This window comes from Pipistrellus hanaki, assembly GCF_964339955.1.
Source record: "Pipistrellus hanaki genome assembly, chromosome: 2".
In the NCBI taxonomy this organism is placed as follows: domain Eukaryota; kingdom Metazoa; phylum Chordata; class Mammalia; order Chiroptera; family Vespertilionidae; genus Pipistrellus; species Pipistrellus hanaki.
The window spans coordinates 185086849-185113301 of record NC_140504.1 but is presented as its reverse complement, the minus strand read 5'-3'; the positions used below and the strand labels follow the sequence as shown (position 1 = coordinate 185113301).

General features: G+C 52.3%; 1 protein-coding gene across 4 annotated transcripts in view; it reads left to right on the top strand.

Moving 5' to 3' along the window:
- The window catches only part of RPS6KA1 (ribosomal protein S6 kinase A1), a 41330-nt gene extending 15260 nt beyond the window's left edge, over window positions 1–26070 (top strand). For all 4 annotated transcript variants that reach the window (XM_084874930.1, XM_084874929.1, XM_084874931.1 and 1 more), the window contains 20 exons: window positions 190–306; window positions 551–632; window positions 2846–2926; window positions 3096–3175; window positions 5046–5152; window positions 5879–5916; window positions 6595–6737; window positions 7139–7209; window positions 7513–7601; window positions 8554–8618; window positions 8856–8958; window positions 10711–10841; window positions 11916–12041; window positions 12225–12314; window positions 12679–12837; window positions 22976–23137; window positions 23316–23392; window positions 23634–23751; window positions 24673–24810; window positions 25129–26070. In XM_084874930.1, the coding sequence (XP_084731056.1) occupies window positions 190–306; window positions 551–632; window positions 2846–2926; window positions 3096–3175; window positions 5046–5152; window positions 5879–5916; window positions 6595–6737; window positions 7139–7209; window positions 7513–7601; window positions 8554–8618; window positions 8856–8958; window positions 10711–10841; window positions 11916–12041; window positions 12225–12314; window positions 12679–12837; window positions 22976–23137; window positions 23316–23392; window positions 23634–23751; window positions 24673–24810; window positions 25129–25251 (2100 nt within the window). In that variant the 3' untranslated portion in view covers window positions 25252–26070. The remainder of the gene's footprint in view (window positions 1–189; window positions 307–550; window positions 633–2845; window positions 2927–3095; window positions 3176–5045; window positions 5153–5878; window positions 5917–6594; window positions 6738–7138; window positions 7210–7512; window positions 7602–8553; window positions 8619–8855; window positions 8959–10710; window positions 10842–11915; window positions 12042–12224; window positions 12315–12678; window positions 12838–22975; window positions 23138–23315; window positions 23393–23633; window positions 23752–24672; window positions 24811–25128) is intronic.
- The last annotated feature ends 383 nt before the right edge of the window (window positions 26071–26453 follow it).

Here is a 26453-nt window from a genome sequence, read left to right as displayed (position 1 = left end):
ACCCGCCCTGGCCTTTGAAGCCCTTTGGTACAGATGGATCTGGAGGCTGGTCTCGTCGGGGCAGTTGTCTGTGAGGGCCTGCGGGGCCCTGTCTGCTGAGGTCTGCTGGGGGTGGACTTGGAAGGGGGTCATGCCCTGTGCTTGCCAAGATGTGGCTCACCGTGCCCACCAACTCTATCCCTCCATCAGGATGAGGGCGTCCTCAAGGAGATCTCCATCACGCACCATGTCAAGGCTGGCTCCGAGAAGGCTGACCCGTCCCATTTTGAGCTGCTCAAGGTTCTGGGCCAGGGATCCTTTGGCAAAGTGAGTCCTGAGCCCACAGCTGGGAGGGCAGCACTGGTCATGTCCGGGGTGGGCATGAGAGCTCACCTTGGGGCTCTGAGGACCAGAGGGCAAGGGTGGATGGGTCTGAGGGAAGACGAGAGGTCACCTTAAGACTCAGGGAGGGCAAAAGGTCAACATGGGGCTCAGGGAAAGGAGAAGCAGCCTGGGATCTGGAGGATGGGGGCTGGACCCTCCCCAGCTTCTCCCACAACTGCCTTCTCAGGTCTTCCTGGTGCGGAAGATCACCAAGCCCGACAGTGGACACCTGTATGCCATGAAGGTACTAAAGAAGGCAACACTGAAAGGTGAGTGGAGGGTTCTAGCCGGGAGCTTGGTTGGAGCATCATCCTGATGTGCCAGGGTTGCGGGTTCATCCCTGGTCAAGGCGCACGTAGGAGTCAGTGGGTGCGTGAATGGTGGAGCAGCTGATCGATGTTTCTCCCCCCTCCCTTCCTCTCTCTCTCTCTCTCAAATTAATAAATACAAATTATTTATCCAAGCTGGGCACAGGATCAAGGGAGACAGACCAGCTCTCCAGGGCCTTGTGTCCGATGGAGGAGGTCAGCCACCCCTGACCCCACACCCCACCTTAGAGAAAAGACAGGGTCCGTTCAAAATAAGACTTCCGGGGTTAACTGCATCCTCACTCCCATGCCCCACACCCAGTGCCGATGACATAACTGGAGGCGAGTGTCTGGAAGGAGGCAAGTGGGTGTCAGTGTGTCTGTGGTGGGGCCTTCAGATATCAGCGCCAGGCTGCTTGGGCAGAGCCCTTCTGCCGGCAGAGTTACTTCGTGGTGTTAGGAGAGTCTGAGGGAGACCTCTCGGGTGGAGAAGAGCGTGAGGCTGCTGGGTGGATAGGGTAGGTTGAGTCAAAGCAGGGTCACAGAGATGGATGTTGGAGAGGTTCCAAAGAGAGCCCGAGGCAGGGCTAGGATTCTAGGGAGGGCATGAGGATAGTTGGTACGGGCTTTGGGCTGGGCAGTGACTCTTCGACCAGCCTGGGAGCCATTGTGGCCACCGGCCAGATGCAGTGGGCCTGGGGAGCGGGGGCAGAGCGGGTTGGGAAGTGTTAGCCTTGGGGACATTACAGTGTTAGTCTTGCGGCCCAGGAAGGGCTGTCTGTGGGATGATGTAGCTTTGGTGCCCCAAGGCCAGCCTGCTAGGGTGGGAGTCTTTCCCCAGGAGGGATGGTGGGGGCCACCTGAGAAGAGAAAGATGATAAGACGTGGTTCCTGCCTTGGAGAGGCTGAGCAGCCTGCGGTGCGGTGCAATCGTTGCTGTGACCCGGCATCTCTGGGAAGATGGGGAGCAGTGTCCTGGGCGGGGGTGGGGTGGGGGGGGCAGGTAGGTGCACATAAAGAGTAGCCATTTGAACTGGGCCTTGCAGGATGAGTTGGGAGTTCTCCAGACTGAAAATGGGAAGGAATGGGACCCCAGGAAGAGGAACTGTTTGCCAGAGCTATATTGTAGGGGCAGTTTGAAAATGTAAGGCGTATTTGGGAAACAGTGACTGGACTAGTTTACTCCAGCATGGTACCTGTCATGTCTGGTGAGGGAAACAAAAACAATAAAACAGGGTGAGAAGGTGCTCTGAGGGGGAAGCAGAGCACTGCTAACTCAGCTAGGCAAGTTCAGGAAGACTTCCTGGAGGAGGCAAGGCCTAAACTGAGTCCAAGAAGAAACTGTTGATCAGAATTGCCTAGGGACTTTTTTTTTTTTTTTTTAATATATTTTTTATTGCTTTCAGAGAGGAAGAGAGAGGGAGAGAGAGAGAAACATCAATGATGAGAGAGAATCATTGATTGGCTGCCTTCTGCACACCCCACACCAGGGATCGAGGCCGCAACCTGGGCATATGCCCTGACCAGGAATTGAACTGTGACCTCCTGGTTCAACTACTGAACCACACCAGCCAGGCGGGACATTGAGTCTTAAAGAAAAAGTAGTATGTGGGGGCTGTCTGCTCAGACCCATGAGTCTGAATTTGAGGGCCCGGGAATCTGCCTTTATAAGTAGCTCCCTAAGTGACATTTCTCACCAGCCCCAGCCTGGCATTGGGGATTTAAAAAATATATATATTTTACAGAGAGAAATGGAGAGGGATAGAGAGTTAGAAACATCAATGAGAGAGATACATCCATCAGCTGCCTCCTGCACGCCCCCCACAACCAATGTATGCGCCCTTGAACAGAATCGAACCCGGACCTTTCAGTCTGCAGGCCCATGCTCTATCCACTGAGCCACACCGGTTTCGGCTGGCATTGGGGGTTTTTACGCCAGATGGGAAGGGGGCTGGTGAAGGTACCCTGGGGGGCCCTCGGGGCAAAGGCGGAGGGCACACAGAGGAACGGGGTGCTCAGACTGGCAGCTTGAATCGCTCTTATGGAGCATGGTTGAAGATGGGGCCAGAGTGCTGGGCAGGGCCCGAGGGCCCAGCCCTGGGCACTGCCATGAAATGTGAGGAACAGGGGCTGGGAGTGGCTAGACTTAATGACCTCCTTTCTCCTCCTGCCAGTGCGGGACCGTGTTCGGACCAAGATGGAGAGAGACATCCTGGCCGATGTGAACCACCCATTTGTGGTGAAGCTGCACTATGGTGAGTCCCACCCGACCTGCCAGCCTTTGCCCTTGCCTGTGGGCTGCTGTCTCCCTGTACATTGCCGGCCTGCCACCTGGCAGGCCGAGGGAGCAGGGGTGTGTGTGGGGGTTGGGGGCAGAGCAGCCGGGCCCAGCTGGCTCCACCATTGCCTTTCCCCTCTCCCCAGCCTTCCAGACCGAGGGCAAGCTCTATCTTATTCTGGACTTCCTGCGTGGCGGGGACCTCTTCACACGGCTCTCCAAAGAGGTGAGCTTGCACCCCACGACTGGAGGGCCCCAGGATGGAGCTGGAGGGACAACAAGGCCTCCCATCCCAGGGCTCTGTGTGGCTGGACCCACCCAGGGACAGAGTCCGCACTCTCAAAGCCTCTGAGAGTTTGAGGGGCTGAGGAGGATCAGGCCTTGGATCTGATGCCACCGGGATGCTGGGGAGCTCAGTGTGGCTGTCACCTGCTGCCTCCATTCTCCAGGGCTGCCTTGGGCTGGCCATTGAGAACGGGAGAAGCACAAATTCACCCAGAAAGCTAGATACTGTAATGTTACATACGATGTGTCAATCAAAAGGATTTTTGACTGACCTAAAACAATTGTAGCCAGGTATAAAAATGGCCATTACTACAATTCAAACGGTAGAAGAGAACCAGACTTTTAATTTTAATTTTTTTTTTTTTAAATATATTTTATTGATTTTTTACAGAGAGTAAGGGAGAGAGATAGAGAGCTAGAAACGTCGATGAGAGAGAAACATCGACCAGCTGCCTCTTGCACACCCCCTACCGGGGATGTGCCAGCAACCAAGGTACATGCCCTTGACCGGAATCGAACCTGGGACCCTTCAGTCCGCAGACCGACGCTCTACCGCTGAGCCAAACCGGTTTCGGCCAGACTTTTAATTTTTAAAATGTTCTTTTAATGTTTGAATAGGTGATACATTTATATGATTGAAAGGAAAAATATTCATTAGAAGTCTTCAGCCCACTCCTCACCCCCCTTTACCCCACATAGGTGAACATTTTTTTTTAAAATATTTTTTTTATTGATTTTAGAGAGGAAGGGAGAGGAAGAGAGAGATAGGAACATCAATGATGAGAAAGAATCATTGATCGGCTGCCTCCTGAGCTGGGGATCGAGCATGCAACCAGGCATTTGCCCTTGGCCGAAATCGAACCTGGGACCCTTCAGTCCACAGGCGTCGATCCACTGAGCCAAACTGGCTAGGGCAATAGGTAAACATTTTTATTGGTTTCCTATTTAAGCTTTTCATGTCTCTTTGGAAATACACACCATTCTGATATATGTTCTGAACCCCACCCCTCACATTTTTACATAAAAAGTACTGTTCTGGCCCTGGCTGGAGTGTCATCCAGTACACCAAAAGTGCACCGCAGGTTCGATTCCCAGTCAGGCTACGTGCCTAGGTTGTGGGTTTGGTCCCCGGTTAGGGTGCATATGAGAGGCAACCAATTGATGTTTCTCCCTCTCCCTTTCTCTTCTCTCTAAAATCAATAAACATATCTTCAACGAGGATTAAAAAAAAAAAGAAAAGAAAAAAGGAACTATTTTGTGTTACTGTTCTGTACCTTGCTTTTATTCAAGACTAGAGACCCAGTGCACAAAATTCGTGCATTGGTAGGGTCTCTAGCAGCTGGCGGAGACTCCTTCCCTTCCCCCAGCCGCCTGCCACCAGCCAGGGCCTCCCTCCCTTCCCCCGGCTGCCTGCCTGCCGCCCCTGGTCGAACTCCTGGAAGAACTCCTGGTCGAGGGGACCGTTTGCAGTCTATGCTTTTAGTAGAGAGGATATCGATCTGTATCAGAACGTGGGAAACTTCTTTTTGTAGTTTATGCTGCACAGCACAGCACTGGATCTGCAGGGAGAGGCATTTTATTGCTTGACCCTTGGGCTGTTTCCAACCTTTTGCTATTTCCAAGCAATGCCACATGAGTGACATGTATTTTAGTCATTTCACACCTCGAACCCCTTTATAAAGAGCAGGGTGGATGGTCCTGGGGTCTCTTAAGGGCCCTCCTGAAGGTGGACCCTCCGGACCAGGAAGCTGCTGACTGCCCAGTGCCCAGCTCCTGAAGGAGAGGCTGAGATCCCCTCCCTCCTGCTGCAGGTTATGTTCACGGAGGAGGACGTGAAGTTTTACCTGGCTGAGCTGGCTTTGGGCCTGGACCACCTGCACAGCCTGGGCATCATTTACAGAGACCTCAAGCCTGAGAAGTGAGTGCAGCACCAGCCTCACCCGGCCCCCTGGGCAGTGCAGAGGCAGGCCCTGGGGCCTCTCCTGGGACAGGGCCGCCCCAGTGGGCAGGGGTGTGACTCTCCCCAAGAGAGTTCCTGTCCCATGAGCTGCCCCGTGAATGGGTGGGTACGGTGGAGTGGTGGTGGCAGCAGGCTTACCCTGGGGGCTGTCTAATCACTAGTGCTGCCATCACCAAGGGCCAGGCACCTCCATGAAAGTACATTGCCTATCTTTTTCCTAATCCAGTATGACATCTAAGATGCTACCATTAAAGGTCATTCCTCGGTATGGCTTCCCTAGAATTTTCCTTAACATCTAAATATCCTCAAACAGTAACTTGGGAGTCAGGGGCAGGTGCTAAGATGGAATGAGCTCTGGCTTTGGAGTTAGTCAGACCCAAACTCAAACCTTGTCTCCACCACGTACTAGTTCTGTGACCACGGGGAGTTCTTAGGCGTTAGTTGCTCCTTTTTAAAAATGGGCAGTAATAGTACCCACCTCACACAGTGTTTCAAGGGTTAGCAAAGAAGGTGGGCAGGCAGTACGTACACCTGATAGCAGTGCCAGCACCCACCCCACCCACCCATTCATCAGCTGCACCTGGGTGGATCGCCTCTGGGCCCACCCCGGCAGCCCCCATGGTGTCATCAGAACCCCTAAGGGGCCACGGCTGCGGGGCCCTGACTCCTCTCTCTCCATTACAGCATCCTTCTGGATGAGGAGGGCCACATCAAGCTCACCGGTGAGTGGAGGGCGCCTGCCCCCTCGGGTCCCCGGGGAGGGCAGGATGGGCTCTCACTGGGCGTGGGCTGAGTGCCGAGGATCTGTTCTTCCGAGAGGCCGTGCCAGGCCCTGAGGAGTGGTCAGAGCCCAGGTCCCAGACTTCGAATGGCCCGAGTTTGAACCCTAGCTCCCCATTGTGCAAGTCTCCCATCCTCTCTGGGACTTAGCTAACTCTTATTTATTTTTTATTTTATTTTATTGATTTTTTTACAGAGAGGAAGGGAGAGGGATAGAGAGTCAGAAACATCGATGGGAGAGAGACGTCAATCAGCTGCCTCCTGCACACCACCCACTGGGGATGTGCCTGCAGCCCAGGTACATGCCCTTGACCGGAATCGAACCGGGGACCTTTCAGTCTGCAGGCCAACGCTCTATCTGCTGAACCAAACCGGTTTCGGCTAGCTAACTCTTTTTTAAAAATAAATTTTTGTTTATTTTAGAGAAGAAGGGGGGGGGGGGGCGGAGAAAAACATCTATCAGTTGCCTCCCGTACCCACCTGACCAGGGCCCTCAGCTTATTCTTGAATGTCCTGGGGTGATGTCGTAAGGCCTCTGGGCAGGGAAGTTGGGGGTGCAGGGGTGATGGCAAAGAAGGCAGGGTGGCTGAAGATGTGTCCTCTCGCCCTCCTTACCACAGACTTCGGCCTGAGCAAGGAAGCCATTGACCACGAGAAGAAGGCCTATTCCTTCTGCGGGACGGTGGAGTACATGGCCCCCGAGGTCGTCAACCGCCAGGGGCACACCCACAGTGCAGATTGGTGGTCCTATGGGGTGCTGATGGTGAGTGCCCGGCCGTGGCACAGTATCCGACCCAGGTCTCAGCCTCAGTTTCCTCATCTGTACAGTCAGGGGACTGGTGGTCTTTAAGGCTCTTCTGCCCTCTCACTGCCAAACTGGCCTTGCCCTTCACCCAGCCGCAGTGCCCTTCCTTGGAAGGAGTCCAGGTTTGTCCTCACCTGGTGCCCCAGCCCGGGACTGGGCCTCTCCCCAGCTCTGGGTCCCTGATTCTGCTCCTGGTGTTCTGACTGACAGAGGGGGGAGGGACAGACAAGTTTTGATCCAGGTGAACCTCCAGCAGGCCAGCAAGAATCCTGGGAATGGAGCTGCGTGGCTTGCGTGAAAGGAGGTGGGGGGCATGGGAGATGTGGACCAGAGCCTGAATGGACCCTTGTCTTCTGCAGTTTGAGATGCTGACGGGCTCCCTGCCCTTCCAGGGGAAGGACCGGAAGGAGACCATGACACTGATTCTAAAGTAAGCACCAGCTCCTTCCTGACCCCTCAGGGTTTCCTCACACCTGGCCCCTGTTTGAGGGCCACAGTAATACCCTAAGTCTGCCTCAGATTCCCCCATTAAAGAGACACTCCCCTGGGTGAAGCATTGTGCTTTCCAGGGCCCCCAGGGCCTGTGGGAGGCGAATCCCAGAATTCTCTGGGAGGTGAGCTAGTGGATGGCTTGTCTGGCATGAGCTGGAAACTAGACCTGGACGAAAGTGGGAGGGGATATGGGGCCTCTGGGGTGGGGCTCAGCCCTGATGAGACCCGGGGGCTGTTTCAGGGCGAAGCTAGGCATGCCCCAGTTTCTGAGCACGGAAGCCCAGAGCCTCCTGCGGGCGCTGTTCAAGCGGAATCCTGCCAACCGGCTCGGTAAGCAGCCCCGGCTCAGGGGAGGGGAGCGGGTACAGCTGCGGCCTAGGCCACGGGGCCATATCTGGGGCTGAAAGGGACCGTTGTCCTTTGTGTAGGCAGACAATGCCGCTGGCCACCCTCCTCCTTGGCTCCATGTGTGGTATTCGGGGCAGCGGGGTGACCTGTGTGTAGGGGAAGGCAGGAACTGAGTCATCCCACTCCCCCCGGGACAAGGACAGAGGCCCCCACACAGCTCCTCGCCAAGGCTGCTGGCACAAGAGGAAGAACATGAGCTCAGGCATCGGAAGGCTCAGGTCCCGATCCCAGCCCCGTGCCAGGTCCCCACTGCCTGGTGTGCAGTGGTCCCTCCGTAAATACTGTTGAACAAAGGAGTGCCATTTATGAGCTATGTGACCAAGGTAGTTGACGTCACCTCCCAGTGCCCCGGGTCCTCGCCCTCAGATTGAGGATGATCTCAAGCTCTGTTGACTAAATGAAGTCACATGAACGTGTCTGGTGTGTACTAGTTGCTTAATATGTCTTAGCTCCTGGGTTCACCTGAATCATGAACCAGGTCCTCGGGATTGAATGGAATGAGAGCCTGTCTGGTGACTGACAGGGGCAACGGGATTAGAACAAGAGAGATGATGCCTGGCACGGGAAGGAGGTAGAGGCCCTCTGCAGATCTTGGTCCAGCCTCTGTCCTGTGTGACCTTGGGCAAGTTGCTTAACCTCTCTGGGCCTTCCTTCTTTTATCAGTCACATTAGAGCATGATCATAAGGGGCCCCAGAAAGTGGAAAATGCTGAGCGGGCAGCAGGCCTTGTGATGGCTGGGTAGATTTGGGGCAGGGTAGATTTGAGTCCAGTGCTCCAGTGGACTGCTCTGGCTGCTGGTTCCAGACCAGTGAGGCTGCTCGGTGGTGTCTGGAGGTTGAACCATCTGCAGACCCCTCGTCTGGGCTCTTTCAGGCTCCGGCCCTGATGGGGCAGAGGAAATCAAGCGACATGTCTTCTACTCCACCATTGACTGGAACGTGAGTGTGTCTGTCACCCCATCAGGGCTTTACCTGTTGGGGGAGGGGCTTCTATGACGAAGGCTTAAATGTGGAGCGGGGGTGACAGCATGGCCTGGGCAGCAAGGGCTGGCCTTCCAAGGGCAAGCAGTGTGCCCCTGTCTGCATAGCCTGTGCTCTCGGCCTGTCACCTCTGCATGGGGCTCCCAGCAGCTGTGGGGGTGCCGTGGTGACCGGAATGCCCACCCCACTTTTCAGAAGCTGTACCGTCGTGAGATCAAGCCACCCTTCAAGCCGGCCGTGGCCCAACCCGATGACACCTTTTACTTCGACACCGAGTTCACGTCCCGTACACCCAAGGGTGCGTCCCTTGCTGATTATCTTGAACTGGTACAGGAGGGAGGCAGGGGCGGTCGGTCTCTGGCAGGCGCAGGTGTGTGGGCGGACGGGCGGGTGGGCCTCTCTCTGGCTCTCGGTCCCCGTCTTGTTCTGGCTGACTCTCCCACTCCAGGGCTCTGTGGGCTCTTTGTGTCTGGGTGAGGGGGTGGGGGAGAGTGGGTGGTTGAGGCCACAATAGAAAAGTCAGGACCCCTGCCCCGGGCATCTACCAGCCCACTGGGAAGACCAAACACGTCAGGCTCACACTCACGTCAGGGGTAAAGAATCTGACCCAATAAAAACAAGGTGCGGATGGTCTGGCAGAGCAGAGGTAACAGCGCCCACAGGTCAGGGGCAGATGTGGGAATCTGCTTTGGCTGTTCTGACTGCCAGGCCTCAGTGGATTCATCTGGAACATGGGTTTAGCCACAGGTGCACTCAGCCCCTTCTTTCCTTGTAAGAAGCCAAGAGCTTCTGGGAGGAAGATTGGTAAACCCTAACATTTTGTCCAGTTATTGGGGCGGGGATGTTAGTTCTGGAAGGAGGTTTTAGCAGAAGGGGTGCTTCTCTCACTGTGCTTGTACATCTCCGATGATAGGGAGCTTAGCATTTCATCCCTCTTTCTTCATTTCTATGACACATATGTACCTGGTCTCTACTGTGTGCTAGCCATGGGGGGAATTGATGGTGAACAAGACAGATTCAGGCCCTGCCTTTACATGGCCCAGGCTCTAGTGGGGGAGAGATGTGAAACCAGCTACTGGGCAGTGAGACAAGTGCAGCTTAATAGGGGTGAAGGGCTAGAGGCTTCTCCGAGGAGAGAGTGGATGAGCTGAGCCCCGAAGGACAAAGAGCGAATTATGTAGTGAGAGGGAACAGCATGCGCAGTGGCTGAGAGTCTCCTTTAAGGATCTGAGAAGTCTGACCCGCTGAGCTGCGGAGTGAGGGAGAGGAAGCTAAGAGCACAAGACCCTGAGGAGTTGGACTTGTTCTTGCGGGCAGAGGGGAACGTTGGAAGGGAAGGGTGCAGGGCTAGATTTGTGGGCGGAACCATCTTTCTGGCTGCAGCACAGAAGATGGACCTAAGGGAGCAGACCTGAGGCAGGGAGGCCAGGAGGAGGCATCCAGGAAGGGATGAAGGGTCTTGGCCTGCACTGGACACTGGATGTGGGGGTCTTTCATCCTTGTCTGCCAGGCCTCAATGTATTCATCTGGAACATGGGTTTAGCCATAGGTCCACTCAATCCCTTCTTTCTTTCTTTCTTTATTTCTTTCTTTCTAGCTTTCTTTCTTTTTAAAAAAAATATATATATTTTATTGATTTTTTACAGAGAGGAAGAGAGAGGGATAGAGAGCTAGAAACATCGATGAGAGAGAACCATCGATCAGCTGCCTCTTGCACACCCCCCACTGGGGATGTGCCCGTAACCAAGGCACATGCCCTTGACCGGAATCGAACCCAGGACCCTTCAGTCCGCAGGCCGACGCTCTATCCACTGAGCCAAACCGGTTTCGGCTCAGTCCCTTCTTTCTTTGTATCAGGGCTGGTCTGGTCTGAACACATGAACAGATGGGCTGGCTAGGGGCTTGGATAAGGAGTTCTGTCCTGCCCAAGCTCCCACCATCCATGGCCAGCTGCTGAGGCAAGCCTGAGACCCCGTAGCCTCCCTTTGCTGGGCTGCCTCGGGATCAAGGGAATCTCCTCAGGCTCAACATCCCCTTCCTCCCCCTGCAGACTCCCCTGGCATCCCCCCCAGTGCTGGCGCCCACCAGCTGTTCCGTGGCTTCAGCTTCGTGGCCACCGGCCTGATGGAGGATGACGGCAAGACGTGGGCCACACAGGCACCGCTGCACTCAGTGGTACAGGTGAGAGACCTTTGTCCTTTTCCACCTCAAAGCCACAGGCAAAGTGACTGAGAATCCAGGCTCTGGAGTTGGACAGGCCTGGGTTCAAACCCTGATTGCCACTGTGTAGTCACTGAGCTTCCAAACCTCCCTGGGCCTCGGTTTCTCCATTTGTAAAAACAGGGATGACAACGTGGACATAAATTTTCTGGCACAGCCAGGGACATTGTAGAACCTGAATAAGTCCAAGGGGGTGCCCAGGCTGGGGGTGCCCAGCCTGGAGGTGCTGGGAGGTGGATGGGCAGCAGGGGGCTCACGTCTCCTCTCACTTGTCCCCCATTTGCACACTTTCCCGGCTCCGTGGAAAATTTAGAATTGAGAGGCAAGAATGTAGACCCTGGAGCTCATTGCCTGGGTTCAGAATTTCCAAGTGAGGGACTTGATTGTGACACTTACCCTCCTGGTGCCTCAGTTTCCTCCTCTGTAAATGGGAGTGATGATAAAAACTTTCCATAGGGTTGTGAGGATTCTATAAGTTGATATGTGTAAAGTTAACATGACTATGTAATTTATGATCCAACTGGACATCTCTGCCCAGGACGAATGTTAACCCAGACGGGATGTGAGGGCAGCAGGCATACACCGGGGCTGTCCGCGGGCCGTGTGGTCCCTGGTAGGAAGTGCCCAGAATAGCAGCTGCCCCACACCAAGCATTATCGAAGCATTTGCTATTATTCATGTCTTGGAACTTTGGGATCCCTTATGAGGTGGACTGTGACACCCTAGAAAGGGAAGGCAACTCATTCAAGGTCACAGGAAGTGGCAGACGGGACCCAGCTCAGGGCTCCTGCGGGCCTCTCAGGCCTGCCCACTTCACCACCCTCTGACTGCAGCGAGGGAGCCAGCGAGTGTGCCCATCGTACCATCTAGGTCCAGAGAGGGCCAGATTCTTGCCCAGGGTCACACGTCCAGCATTCTACCCCTGGCCTGGCTGCTGCCCGGGGCCATCTCCACGGAGAGCCTGGGCCTCGGCTGCTGGGGGCTCTCCCCTGCATTCTGAAGCGGAAGGCCAGCCCGCCTCTTGGTCCCCTGCAGCAGCTGCACGGGAAGAACCTGGTTTTCAGCGACGGCTACATGGTGAAGGAGACAATCGGTGTGGGCTCCTACTCCGTGTGCAAGCGCTGTGTCCACAAGGCCACCAACATGGAGTATGCTGTCAAGGTGAGCCTCCATCCATGCATCTGGGCGGGGGCGGGGGTGGCACAGGGGCTGATGTGGCCTTTGCCCTTTGGCAAGGAGGGCTGGTGCCTGAGGCACTGGGTGGGGGGAAAGGTGTGTGGCTGGACGCTAGCCCTGCAGTGTGGATGCAGGAGGAGATGCTGCTACACGCACCCTTTCCCTCAGGTCATCGACAAGAGCAAGAGGGATCCCTCGGAGGAGATTGAGATTCTTCTGCGGTATGGCCAGCACCCCAACATCATCACTCTGAAAGATGTGAGTGGGGGTCCTTGAAATGGGTGAGGACTGAGGCACTCAACTCTAGGATGTGTCTCGGGTCTGCCATTCCTTTGACTTCTGATCCTCCTCTGCTCATGGGGGAGGGGGACCCTAGGTGCCTCTGGCCTGCCTGCACCCCAGGAACCCTTCACTTCAGACGGGCATGTTTGAGCGCTTCCTGCCCATCAGGAGGCAAGCACCAGCATCTTCTTGTCTGGGGAGAACAGAGGCCCAAATATCCGAAGGCCCTGAGCAGAACACACGCCCCCGCTCATGTCATTCTTTCCTGGTCTGGTGAATGGTGACCAAGGGGTCCCGTCTGGCATTGAGGGGAGGGGCCTGATGGCACGGTTTTTGGCAGGTGTACGATGACGGCAAACATGTGTACCTGGTGACAGAGCTGATGCGGGGTGGGGAGCTGCTGGACAAGATCCTACGGCAGAAATTCTTCTCGGAGCGGGAGGCCAGCTTCGTCCTGCACACCATTAGCAAAACCGTGGAGTATCTGCACTCCCAGGGGGTAAGTCTGCGGTAGGGAGCACCGAGTGGGGGCATACCATCAGCAGGGTACATGACCTATGGACGTGGCCAGGCAGTGGCAGTCTTCAACAGCCAGACAGATGTGGTGGGTGAGTGGATGGATGGAAGGACGGAAGGGAGAGAGGGAGGGAGAAGGCCAAAATTGTGAAAAGGAACACTTATCAATACCTACTACGCTCTTTCCTTACATTATCTCCATTGATTTCACAAAACCCTATGGTGCTGTTATCGGCCCACTTTACAGGTAAGAAGCTCAGAGACGTGGACTTACTTGCCCAAGGTCATCCAGCCGGGGAGAATGGAGCTAGAATGTCTGGCTGAAGAGTGTGGGTGGGGAGTTGCAGAGAGGGAATGGTGTTTTGAGTTAGGAAGCAGCAGGGTCACTGTGGGGGCGCTCAAGGCTTCAGGGAGGTGTATCTGGCTGTGGTTTCGGCTGCTGGGACAGAGGACGTGGAAGCAGGAGGAAATGCTCCTGGAAGCCCAGCAGGAGCTACCGAAGAGGTGGGTGTCCAAACAGTAGAACTTGGCCTTTATCTCTGCACAAGGCAAAGGTAGAAAGTTCCTGGTAGTGTATTGAAGTCAAAATAGAGTTAGCGTGAGTTTCTGGAGGAGGTGATGTTTTAGGTGCTTCCAGTCAGACAGTGTGGGGGTTAAGAATGCAGGCTCTGGCCCTAGCCGGTTTGGCTCAGTGGATAGAGCGTTGGCCTTCGGACCGAAGGGTCCCGGGTTCGATTCTGGTCAAGGGCATGTACCTTGGTTGCAGGCTCTTCCCTGGCCTGGGCCCTACACAGGTCAGGGCTCCTGCAGGAGGCAACCAACTGATGTGGTCTCTCACATCGATGTTTCTCTCGCTGTGTCTTAACCTCTCTCTTCCACTCTCTCTAAAAATCAATGGGAAAATATCCTGGGGTTAGAATTAACAACAACAAAAAAAGCATGCAGGCTCTGGAATCCAGCTGGCTGTGTTTAAGTCCTGTGTGTGAGGTTGGGAAAGGCTCACCTCTCTGATCCTCTCCCCTCTCAGGGGCAGACTTCCAATAACAAGACATCCACCCCACAGGGTGGAGGTGGCATGAAGGGCACTGCACTCGGAAAGTCCCATGGTCAGTGCAGGCCAGTGGAAGAGGCCATGTAAACGTTGGGGGAAATAGGACCAGATCCTTGCTCTGCCTTTTTTAAATTAACTTTTTGTTATAGACATTTCCTAGGCTATACCAAGGCTATACAAAACGACAAGAATAGATAATGAACCCCCAGGTGCCCATCACCCAGATCCAAGAATTATCGAGATTTTTCTTTCCTCCTTCCCTTCCTTCCTTTCTATCTCCTTTCCTCCCCTCCTTCTCTCCCTTTTCCTTCTTTTGTTCTTCCTTTCTTTTTTGTTGTTACTGATGTATTTTTCCAACTTTTTTGTTGAGAGAAAAGCTCAAACCTATAGAAAAAATTTAAAAATGGTATAATGAAAACCATTTCTCTTCTAGTTTCACCAGATCTTAACAGTTTGCTACATTTTCTTTCTCTCTCTCTCCGTCTCTGTCTCTATATAAGTACATTTTTTTAAAGAGTGCATTTGAAAAAAAGTTGCCAACTTCACCCAACAATACCTGTAATTAAAATATTCTGTGCATGAGTGTTGTCCCAAGCACAAGGGTCGAAGATTTGAACCCTGATAGGAGTGGGAACCGATTGATGTCTCTTTCTCTCTCTTCCCCCCCCCCCCTCTCGTTTCTCTCTAGAATCAATGAAATAACACATACCTATCCTCAGTTGAGGAATTATAAAATAAAAATAAAGCATTTCACATCATCTTTGTTATGTATCTATAACTCTAAAAAAGGCAAATATTTTCTTTCATAGCAGCTAACAAAATGGATGGTTACTTGTTCTCACATAGTATCCCATCAATAGATATGTGTTCCCTATTGATTGACCTTCTAAATATATCTTCTTGTGATTGGTTTATTGGAATCAGTCTCTGCAAGGTCCACACTTTTTATTCACTGGTTATATCCCTTAAGTCTCTTTTTCGAAACCTACAATAAAATCTGCACACAGTAGGTCTTTTATTTTTTTTATTTATTGATTGATTTGAGAGCGAGAGAAGGAGAGAAAAAAAAATACCAATTTGTTGTTCCACTTATTTATGCAGTCATTGGTTGATTCTTGTATGTGCCCTGTCTGGATTCAATCCACAACTTGGTGTATTGGGATGACACTCAGCCAACCGAGCTACCTGGCCAGGGCCTGCATACAGTAGATCTTAAGTCTACAATTTGATGAGTTTCATTAAATATAACCTCCACAATAAAAGCCCCCTTGCTTATGTCACTGTCTTGTTGAAGAGAGCATACTTTTTTTTTTTTTTAATATATTTTATTGATTTTTTACAGAGAGGAAGGGAGAGGGATAGAGAGCTAGAAACATCGATGAGAGAGAATCATCGACCAGCTGCCTCCTGCACATCCTCTATTGGAGATGTGCCCGCAACCAGTGTACATGCCCTTGACCGGAATCGTACTCGGGACCCTTGAGTCTGCAGACCGACGCTCTATCCACTGAGCCAAACCGGTTTCGGCAAGAGGTCATTCTTATGTGGAATGTGCCTGTTTGCTTCCTCCTGGCATCATTTTAACTGTTTCTCTGTATTTGCATTTTCTATAAATTTCAAGTGCTCAAATATCTTACTTAGATTCAGCTCCAGCTTCTCTTTGGGAGCAAGGAGCTAAAGAACACTTCATGGGAGTGTAGTGTGGCATCACTTCCTGAGCCCCCATTAGTCATTAATCATGCCAGGTGGAAACAGCTAGGAATGGTGGACGAGGCAGCAGTGGGCGGGACTGACATAAAGATCCTCCACAACCTCTCCCAGAATGGCTCCGCCCTTTCAGGATCTCTGCCTGAATCAATTATCAGGGTTTGCAAAAATGGCAATGTCTGCTTCTGTCTAATGTATTAGAGCAGGTTATTTTGTAAAAAAAAAAAAAAAAGAGAACTTGGCCGGGACCGGTTTGGCTCAGTGGATAGAGCGTCGGCCTGCGGACTAAAAGGTCCCGGGTTCGATTCTGGTCAAGGGCATGTACCTTGGTTGCGGGCACATCCCCAGTAGGGGGTGTGCAAGAGGCAGCTGATCGATGATTCTCTCTCATCGATGTTTCTAACTCTCTATCCCTCTCTCTTTCTCTCTGTGAAAGATCAATAAAATATATTAAAAAATAAAAGAGAGATAACTTGACCTCGTAACCAGAGCTTCAGTTTGGTTACCACATGTACTGGTATGGTCATGATCGAAGTGGTTTTGGTTTTTGAAATGGCCAGTTTCCACAGACTAATATTTAAATATGGCAGGTCAGACAGTAAACGTGTTTCCTTTTCCTGCTTTGTTAAAGTTACCCTCAAGAAGATTTAGAAGACAGGGCTGAGGCAGTGAGTTTTCTGGGGTCAGAATACGGAATGTCTTTCTAGAGTGAGAGCTGTTTCCGAAGTAGTGAGCCTCTCCACTGGCTCCAAGTACAGACCACACTCGGCTGGGGGTGTCTCTAAAGCTTCTGGCCCTTTCTGAAAACCAGGGGCAGATGCTCAGGAAATGGGAAGTTCTTGTTGAGTCTAAATATGGAGGGAGATTCTCTTGGCTGATTATATTGGCAGCATCTGTGGTTGAGAAGCTGGGAATCCCATATGAACCGAAGAATGGGAAGGGTGTAACGGAGCAGGGTCCACTGGGATCTCTTACGTCTCATTGAAATCTTATATATAAAAGCCTAAGCGACTGATTGCTACGACACACACTGACCACCAGGGGGCAGATGCTCAATGCAGGAGCTGCCCCCTGGTGGTCAGTGCACTCCCACAGCCAACCTCCTGTGGCTGGCCAGCCAACCTCCTGTGGTCTCTCCTGCCAGTCCCAATGGGCTCCAATCAGCCCTGATCACTGGCCAGACCGAGGGACCCACCCATGCACAAATTCGTGCACTGGGCTTCTAATATCACATAAACACACATTAGGTACAAGTCCGTACATTTTTTCAAAAAATGAATACCTCCTTGTAACCTTCCAGTCCCTGCCGCCTCTCTAAAGATAAGCATTCTAAGCTAACTTCTTGGAGCTTAGATTAGTTTTATCTGTCTTTGAATTTTAGACAAACATGCTCTTTCGTATCTTTCTGGCTTCTGCCACTCAACATCCTCTCTGAGATTCATCCACATTGTCGTGTGGCTGCCGTTCACTCCTGTTGTGTAGTTTCTACTGTGTGAACAGACCACGATTTAATTGTGCAATCTACTATCAGTGGACATGGGGTGGTTCTCTTGCCAGTTTTTGACTGTGACAAATAATGTTGCTGTGACATTTTAGTACTTGTCTTTTGGTGACCATCTTTTTAATCAGAGCCATTCCAGGTGTGGGTTGGTATCTCATAGTGGTTTTAATTCACATTTCTCTGATGACTAGTGAAGATGAGCACCTCTTCATGTGTTTATTCCATTTTATGAGATGCCTGTTCATATCTTTTGTTCATCTTTAAAAATTGGGTAATCTGCCTTTTTTATCCTCTTTTGCAAGAGTTCTTTGTTGAATACATGAATCCCTTTTAAGTCTCTAGCTTCCCTCATATTGTTTCTGTAAGGGCCCAGCATGCCAGGGACAGCCTGTTTGAGAACTTAGTAGAAAGTCGCATTTTGGCTTCTCTGAGTAACAGATAATTTACATAAAAGAAAGCCACTTTTTTTATTCTGGCTGCTCACGGGCACCTAAATGAACATGCTCCAGTGATGCTGATGATAACAGAGATTCTATTGCTGCTAATGACAGCTGGCACTACATAGCACTTTCCACAGGCCAGACAGAGCTCTAAGCACTTACATGCAAACTCATTTAAGTGGTCCCATGGACCTATGAAACAGGTATTATCATTATGTCCATTGATAAGTAAGGGTCCTGAGACTCTAGAAGCTTAAGTAAAAGTCACATAGCTAATCTGGCCCCAGAGTCTCTGCTCCTGACTGTGTGAATCAAATGCTGCTGTGAATGGCACCTGTCTTATTTTATTAAAAAAAAATTATATATATATATATATATATATATATATATATATATATATATATATTTCTTCATTGATTTCAGAGAAGAAGGGAGGAGAGAGAGAGAAACATCAATGATGAGAGAGAATCATTGATCGGCTGCCTCCTGCACGCCCCCTGCTGGGGATCAAGCCTGCAACCCATGCATATGCCCTTGGCTGGAATCGAAATCGAACCTGGGATCCTTCAGTCCACAGGCTGATGCTCTATCCACTGAGCCTAGCCGACCAGGGCCGCACCTGTCTTTTAATTGTCCTCTCCTTCTTGTCCTCTAATTTTAAAAATAAATATATTTTTATTGGTTGGAGAAAGAGAGGAAGGCAGGGAGAGGGAGAGAGAATAACATTGATGTGAGAAACATCGATCAGCTGCCCTACATACAAGTCCCAACCAGGGATCAAACCCACAACTCAGGTATGTGCCCTGAGTGGGAATCAAACCAGCAATCTCCCGGAGCCCAAGACAGTGCTCAAGCATCTGAGCCACTCTGGCCAGGATTGTCCTCTAATTTTTTTTTTTTTTTAATATATTTTATTGATTTTGTACAGAGAGGAAGGGAGAGAGATAGCGAGTTAGAAACATCGATGAGAGAGAGTCATCGATCAGCTGCCTCTTGCACACCCTCTGCTGGGGATGTGCCCGCAACCAAGGTACATGCCCTTGACCAGAATCGAACCCGGGGCCCTTCAGACCCCAAGCCGACGCTCTATCCACTGAGCCAAACCGGTTTCGGCTGTCCTCTAATTTTTTATTTTATTTTTTGTTTTTATTGCTTTCAGAGAGGAAGAGAGAGGGAGAGAGGGATAGAACCATCAATGATTAGAGAGAATCATTGATCAGCTGCCTTCCATGCCCCACACTGGGGACCAACCCACAACCTGGGCATGTGCCCTGACCGGGAATCGAACTGTGACCTGGTTCATAGGTCAACACTCAACCACTGAGCCACGCCACTGGGCTGTCCTCTAATTTTTTAAAAAATATATATTTTATTGATTTTTCACAGAGAGGAAGAGAGAGGGATAGAGAGTTAGAAACATCGATGAGAGAGAATCATCGACCAGCTGCCTCTTGCATACCCCCCACTGGGGATGTGCCTGCAACCAAGGTGCATGCCCTTGACCAGAACTGAACCCGGGACCTTTCAGTCCACAGGCCGACGCTCTATCCACTGAGCCAAACCGGTCCCGGTTGTCTCTAATTTTTAAGTGCACTTGGCAAGCAGTCACTGTATCTTAACATCACGCATGATGGTGGGACTCAGCCCTAGGGAGTGCTGGGCGACTGTGACAGCAGCTGCCGTTTCTCCAGTTCTGTGCTAAGTATTCCTGGTAAACCACTCAAGTGCTCCTTCTTGCAGCCCTGGGGGCTCTGCATTATTTCCAGCCCCATTTCACAAGTGAGAAAACCGAGGGCTTGAGAGGTTACGTGACATGCCCAAGATCACCTCTGGTAAAGCCAGGATTCTCACCATGGCCTGCCTGACTTGACTGAAACCATAACTCTGCCTATTGACTCAGAGGCTACATTTGGCTTACAGTCATTTAGTTTGGCCTACAAGATGTGGGGTGTCTTTTGTTTGGGGTTTGCTTTGGTTTGGTAATTTGGCTGCTTTTCGAGCCAGGTCTGAGTTGTTACGTGGTGACTGTCAGCTGGAGTAAGTAGCAGGTGCCCCTTTAGACTGGTCAACGTGGCTCCCACTCAGCCTGGCTTCACTCATTGCTTGTCCAGCCCATTGTGCTTTTCAGTGTAGTGAGGTGTGAGAATATGTCCCCCCTCTCCCCACTTATGACCGGGGGACAGGTATCATAATTACTTATGGGGCTGCCTGCCACGGTGAGCCACAGTTCCCTGTGCAGTTTGCTGTTTCTCTATATTGTGCAAAGGAGTAAAGATGAAAAACTTTCATACCCCTGTTTCCCAAAAGTGTCATCTGTGCTACACTAAACTAGAAAGACTGGAATGAAGGTCAGAACTGGGATCAAGTCTTATCTCTGCTTCTTACTTAGACGAGCAAGTCGATTCTCCTCTCATTGCCTTGGTTTCCTTCTCTGTAAAATGAGCCTACCGTCCCTGTGCTGCACATGTACCGAGCACAGTGGGCCCCACGGAGAGCATGGCGGGAAAGTACTTGGTAAACCAGGAAGATTTGTCTGGCAGAGTCGATGTCCGCAACCACGCTGGGCATCCCTGTCATCTGGAAAGCGTGGCGGGGCCCTCTGCAGGGAGAAGAGCTACATTCTGAGGGCCTGGTCTTATCCACAGGAGAGTGTTAGGGAGGAGGGGGCCCAGGAAAGGGCTTCCCACGGCCTGGATACAGTTTATAGAGCAGCTGGGACCACTCTGCCAGGGTAGCCCTTTCCTCCTCGTCTACCTGGCACTTCCCTCTGTGGAGCTGGACTAGCCTGGCCCATGTCTATCCTCCAACCTGCCCACCTCATGGCACCTGCTAGAGGGTTCAGGGCTCAACTGGTTCTATAAAAGGACCATCTCATAAAGGCATGTAATCAGTGAGATGCAGTGAATCTAACCCGCAAGGTCTTATGTGTTTCAGAGGTATGATTTGTTCATTCACTAAACAGAGTTCATTTAGTATTTGCTCTGCGCTAGGCCCTGTGCTGGTGCTTGAGGTGAGCAGGCGCTCCACAGACAGACAAGGCTGTTTGTGGCCGAAGGAGCCGCATTGGTCCAAGCTCAGGGCGCTTGAGGGATGCAGTGGATGGTGAGCCTGGGACGGGATAAGGACTTTGGGCTTTATCTTGTAGTAGCAAAGAGCCATTGAAGTTGTTTAACAGTGCCTAGGGAGGTACCGTGAGCTCATGGGAGGAGGAGCAGGAGGATGAGAGTGAGCTTAATCTGGATTGTGTTGGGTGTGGGTCTGTGGAGTATTCAGTGGTTACTACCTGGTAAACAGCTGTAAGAACTTGCATTCAGGCCCTAACTGGTTTGGCTCAGTGGATAGAGTGTCGGCCTGTGGACTGAAGGGTCCCAGGTTTGATTCCAGTCAAGGACATGTACCTTGGTTGCGGACACATCCCCAGTAGGGGGTGTGCAGGAAGCAGCTGATCAATGTTTCTCTCTCATCCATGTTTCTAACTCTATCCCGCTCCCTTCCTTTCTGTAAAAAATCAATAAAATATGTTAAAAAAAAAAAAAGAAAAAGAAAAAAGAACTTGCACTCAGGAAAGTTCTGGGCTAGGATCAGAGATCTGAGTGGTCAGTAATTAGGTGATAGTTATAGAGGAGTGACTGAGTAGAACCATGAGAGGGATTGGGGAAGTTGAAAAGTGGAGTGGCTCAGTCCTCAGGTTACAAATGAGCAAATGGGGGCCAAAGGAAAATCATTTGCATAAGGTCTCAGTAGTAAGTGTTATTCATCCATTCATTCAACAGATATTTATTGAATACCTACTATGTGCTAAACAGTGGTTCTCAACCTTTCTAATTCTGTGACCCTTTAATACAGTTCCTCATGTTGTGGTGACCCCCAACCATAAAATTATTTTTGTTGCTACTTCATAACTGTAATTTTGCCACTGTTATGAATTGTAATGTAAGTATCTGTGTTTTTCGAGGGTCTTAGGCAACCCAGCTAGGCGGTTGTGACCCACAGGTTGAGAACCGCTGCTGTAGAGCCTAAAACCATCAGAAAACACAGATATTTACATTACGATTCATTAACAGTAGCAGAATTACAATTATGAAGTAGCAACGAAAATAATTTTATGGTTGGGGGTCACCACAACATGAGGAACTGTATTAGGAAGGTTGAGAACCACTGTGTTAGAACCTTTTTAAAAATATATATATATTTTATTGATTTTACACAGAGAGGAATTGAGAGGGACAGAGAGTTAGAAACGTCAATGAGAGAGAAACACCGACCAGCTGCCTCTTGCACATTCCCCACTGGGGATGTGCCTGCAACCAAGGTACATGCCCTTGACCGGAATCGAACACGGGACCTTTCAGTTCGCAGGCCGACGCTCTATCCACTGAGCCAAACCGGTCCCGGCATAGAACCTTTTTAAAGGCTGGGATATAGCAGTGAGCAAAATACTCATGGAGCTTACATTCCTGTAGGTGGATTCCGAAAATAACTAAATATGTCAAATGGTAGTAAATGCTCTGGATGAAAGTAAAGCAGAAGGAAACCAGGAGCACTTCTCGGTGATGGCTATTTTATATGGAGTGGTCCAGGCCTCACTGATACGGTGACATTGAGCTGAGACCTAAAAGAAACAGAGAAGGGACCAGGCAGATGCCTGAGGGAAGAGTGTTCCAGAAAGAGCGAATAGCAAGGCAAGACCCGGAGGCAGGAGTGTGCTTGGCATATGGAAGGAAGAGCAAAGAAGCTGGTGTGGCTGGAAGACCAGCGAGTACAAGGGATGTGGGTGATGGGTAGGGGAGAGATCAGAGGGGGGGGGGGGCACGCAGGCCGTTGTAGGGGCTTTCCTCTTGAGAGGGGAAGCCTTCAAAGGTTTTGGCTGGGATGACATGATCTGACGTACATTCAACACTATTCCCCTGCTGCTGTGTTCAGAACAGACTGCAGGAGGTGAGGGTGACGCAGGAAGGCCAGTTACCGGGTGATTCCTGTGGCTGGAACCGGTGCTCCCGGTAGAGGGGCTGAGAAGTGGTTGGGCTCTGGGAATGTTTTAATGGTAGAGCCGATGGAGCTTGCGATGGATTGATTATGTGAGAAAACAAGAATGCCTCTTAAGGTTTTGGCCCAAGCAATGGGAAAGATGGAGTTGCCATTGGGTAAGATTGTGTGAAGGGCAGAATTGAGGGGAGAAAAGGGAGGTGAGTGTGGATAGGTGACATCAGAGCTGCCCTGTGACACCGACAGAGATTTCGGGGGGGTCGGGGGGGCAGTACCAGCAGCATGAAGGCCTCCTTTCAGCCCATCCCCCTCCTTCCAGATTCTGCTTCCCTAGGTCCCTCTCTCTGGGCCCACCTTCCGAAGTCTCCCTCCCCGACCGTGGATCTGAGCCACAGCCGCCTGCCCACACTGAGAACTGACCGCCCTCTGCCCCCAGGTTGTGCATCGGGACCTCAAGCCCAGCAACATCCTCTACGTAGATGAGTCTGGGAACCCCGAGTGCCTGCGCATCTGTGACTTTGGCTTCGCCAAGCAGCTGCGGGCCGAGAACGGGCTCCTCATGACGCCCTGCTACACGGCCAACTTCGTGGCGCCTGAGGTGAGCGGCCGGACCTCCTCAGCTGCGAGTGAGGACGTGCAGTCCCTGTGGCCTTGGCCCAGGACCAAGGGAGGGTCCAGCCCACGGCTGGAGCCCCCGTCCTCCCCTTTGGGGAGTATCAGGCAAGCACTGGTCACTGCCTCTCAGACTGACCGCACTCCCTTGCCCTCCTTGCCAGGTGCTGAAGCGCCAGGGCTACGATGAAGGCTGTGACATCTGGAGCCTGGGCATTCTGCTGTACACCATGCTAGCGGGGTGAGTGCCCACTACCCAGCCCCATTGTACAGGCGGGTGGTGCTTGCTGACGGGAGAAACTCAGCCCTGCCTCAGGAAGGTCTGGAGGTAGGGACGTGGCCTTAGCTTTGGACGCTTCACCTTGAGGAGAAAGATGCTGCCCTTGGGAACACCCAGCCTGAAGGGGGAGACACAGCCCTCCACCCCTAACCCCAGGATGGGGTCCAGAGGCAATACCCCCACTGGGCGGGCTTTTCTCCAGGTACACTCCATTCGCCAACGGGCCCAGTGACACCCCCGAGGAAATCCTGACCCGGATCGGCAGCGGGAAGTTCACCCTCAGCGGGGGAAATTGGGACACAGTTTCAGAGACAGCCAAGGTGAGTCTGAGCTGGACCCAGCTCATTTGGGGTGGGGAGGCAGGGACCATCCGAGGGCTTTTTAGCAAGTCATGAACTTGTTTTTCCAAGTGGAAGATTGATTCCCAGGCAGCCTGCCTACACACACACACACACACACACACACACACACACACACACACCTTGTTTGGTCAACTGGGTAATCATTCAGTGGCTCTTCTGGTGTTCTGGGCCCTCAGGGGACAGAGAGCTGTGATTGTGCCTTATGGGGACTTGCTGTGGGGGAGATACAGGCTTTCATATAAGGAACAGAGATGCCAGGCAGTGGAGAGAGTGGGTCTTCCTGGCCGGGGGTACAGGTGTGGAGGCACGGAGCAGAGCTCCTGACGGAGGCCTCAGAGGAGGGAACGGTTGTGCTTTCAGTGTGAGCAGGTTTGCCCTACGGCACCTCTGTGCTGGCCCCTGGTGTGAGCGGTGCACCTCACATCAGCCTGATGAGGCAGGTCTTGTTGTTGCTCCTGTTTCTCAGAGGGGACACTGAGGCTCAGAGAGTTGAAGTAAATCGCCCAGGATACTCAGTTGAGCAGAAGAGTCACATTTTGAAACTGAGTCGGCTCAACCCCAACCTTAGGTTCTTCCCACCTTCCTGCGTGGCTCCCAGAAGACGTAGAGAAAAGAAAGGGAAGAAGTCCCAAAGAATGGCCTATGCTCCGGGAGGCCCTGGAGCAGTGGGGAGGGGCCTGTGCTCAGGGAGGCCCTGGAGCAGTGGGGAGGGGCCTGTGCTCAGGGAGGCCCTGGAGCAGTGGGGAGTGGATCGCAGGGAGGGGCTCCTGCAGGGTTCAGACAGGAGGGGCTGTGTCTCACCGTTCCAGTCAGTGAGACACAGCTGTATGCTCCCCTGCTGGCCCCTCCCACCAACCCCCTTGCCCACTGTGCCCCCAGGACTTGGTGTCCAAAATGCTACACGTGGACCCCCACCAGCGCCTCACAGCTAAGCAGGTCCTGCAGCACCCATGGATCACCCAGAAGGACAAGCTTCCTCAGAGCCAGCTATCCCATCAGGACTTACAACTTGTGAAGGTATGGCCACCCCAACTGGGCAGCCAGGGCCCAAGGCAAGTTTTCCTGGGCAAGGACGTGGGGTGGCAGGGTCAGGAGATGCCGTGTCTGTCTGTCCTGGAGCCCAGGTCTAACATGCAGAGGTGTCAACAGTGCACTCCCAGGCCTCCGGGGGTCACAGCCCCTCACATCTGATGTAGGAGGCAGGACCAAGGCTGGATTAACGGTGCTGGGCGGCTGTGGAACACTGGGAGGAGCAGGCCTGCCCTGGAGCACATGGCCCTCCTCCCGCCTGCACCTCTCCGTCATCGTGAACTAACCTCCTGCCTTCTCTCCCAGGGAGCCATGGCAGCTACGTACTCTGCACTCAACAGCTCCAAGCCCACCCCTCAGCTGAAGCCCATCGAGTCATCCATCCTGGCGCAGCGGCGGGTGCGGAAGCTGCCGTCCACCACCCTGTGAGGGGCCCGGGCGTCCAGGCTGCAGGCAGTGCTGGCCCGACGGAGGCGCGTCTTCCCGGAGAGACAGGCCTGAGCACGGGACCAGAGGGCGCAGAGCCCGCGGGGCCCCGGAAGCAGCCGGCCCAGATCACCCCAGCGGGGGTGTGAGAAGTGCCTTCTCCTTCCCGAGGACGGACTCTTCTCGGCTCCGGCTCTGCTGGTTGAAATCGATTCACTGTACAAACTCTTATCTTTTTTTTAAGGAAAAAGGACATCAGCCACCATGGATTTTTACAAGATCCGTTTGCCTTTCTGGGAGCAGAAACAGCCCCGTGCAGCCCCAGGAGGGGCACTGAGGCACACTCGGGCTCTCTGTGGCTGAGACTCCTTAGAGCAGTTTTGCGGTCCTACCCTGGGGACCCCACAATCGGCCTCTGTAGCCATCTGCACCCGCCTCCGAGGCAGCAACTTCCAGAGCCTTTGGCTGTTTAGCAGGACTTGCTCTATCCCCAGCCAGCTCTTTCTCCATGCTGTTCTGCTGGGGCGTCTGGAACCACTTCCTGCTAGAGGAGAGGACCAAGGCCCGTGGCGCTCAGTTCCAGGCACCAGCATCCACATCAGCCCCAGCAGCGGGTCCCCTGCAGTTAGGACGGCCGCTCTCAGAGGAGGATCCGGAATGCACTTTTTGACTGGCTCCTGTTGGAGTCTGCCACGGGACAGAGCACACAGGAGGCCTGTGGGGTGGGCCAGGCGGGCAGGGGCTGTTTTCATTTCTTCCTCAGCTGGTAACTCAGGGTTCATCTGTCCATGGCCTTTCTAATAAACTTACAGTTGAGTTGAAGCACGCTTGCCTCCACTTTTCATCCCTGAATGTGCCCTCTCTCTGCTGTGAGAGGGTGAGGGCTTTGGCAGTAACCGACGAGTACTGGACTAGGGCTGATTAGGCCAGCTACTGGGAGCTCAGGCCATTTGGAAAGCATGTGGAGTCCGCTGGCCCTGCCCTCACATTCCTGCCAGGGGGTTTCGTTATGCTGTTGATAACAGTAATGGAATTATTAGCCATCGGTTGGAGACCAAGTGCCAGACACTGTGCCTGGGCCTTACCTGTATATCTCATCTAATCTTTTTTAAAGATTAAATATATTTTTATTGATTTCAGAGAGGAAGAGAGGAGAGGCAGAGAGAGAGAGAAACATCAATGATGAAAATCATTGATCAGTTGCC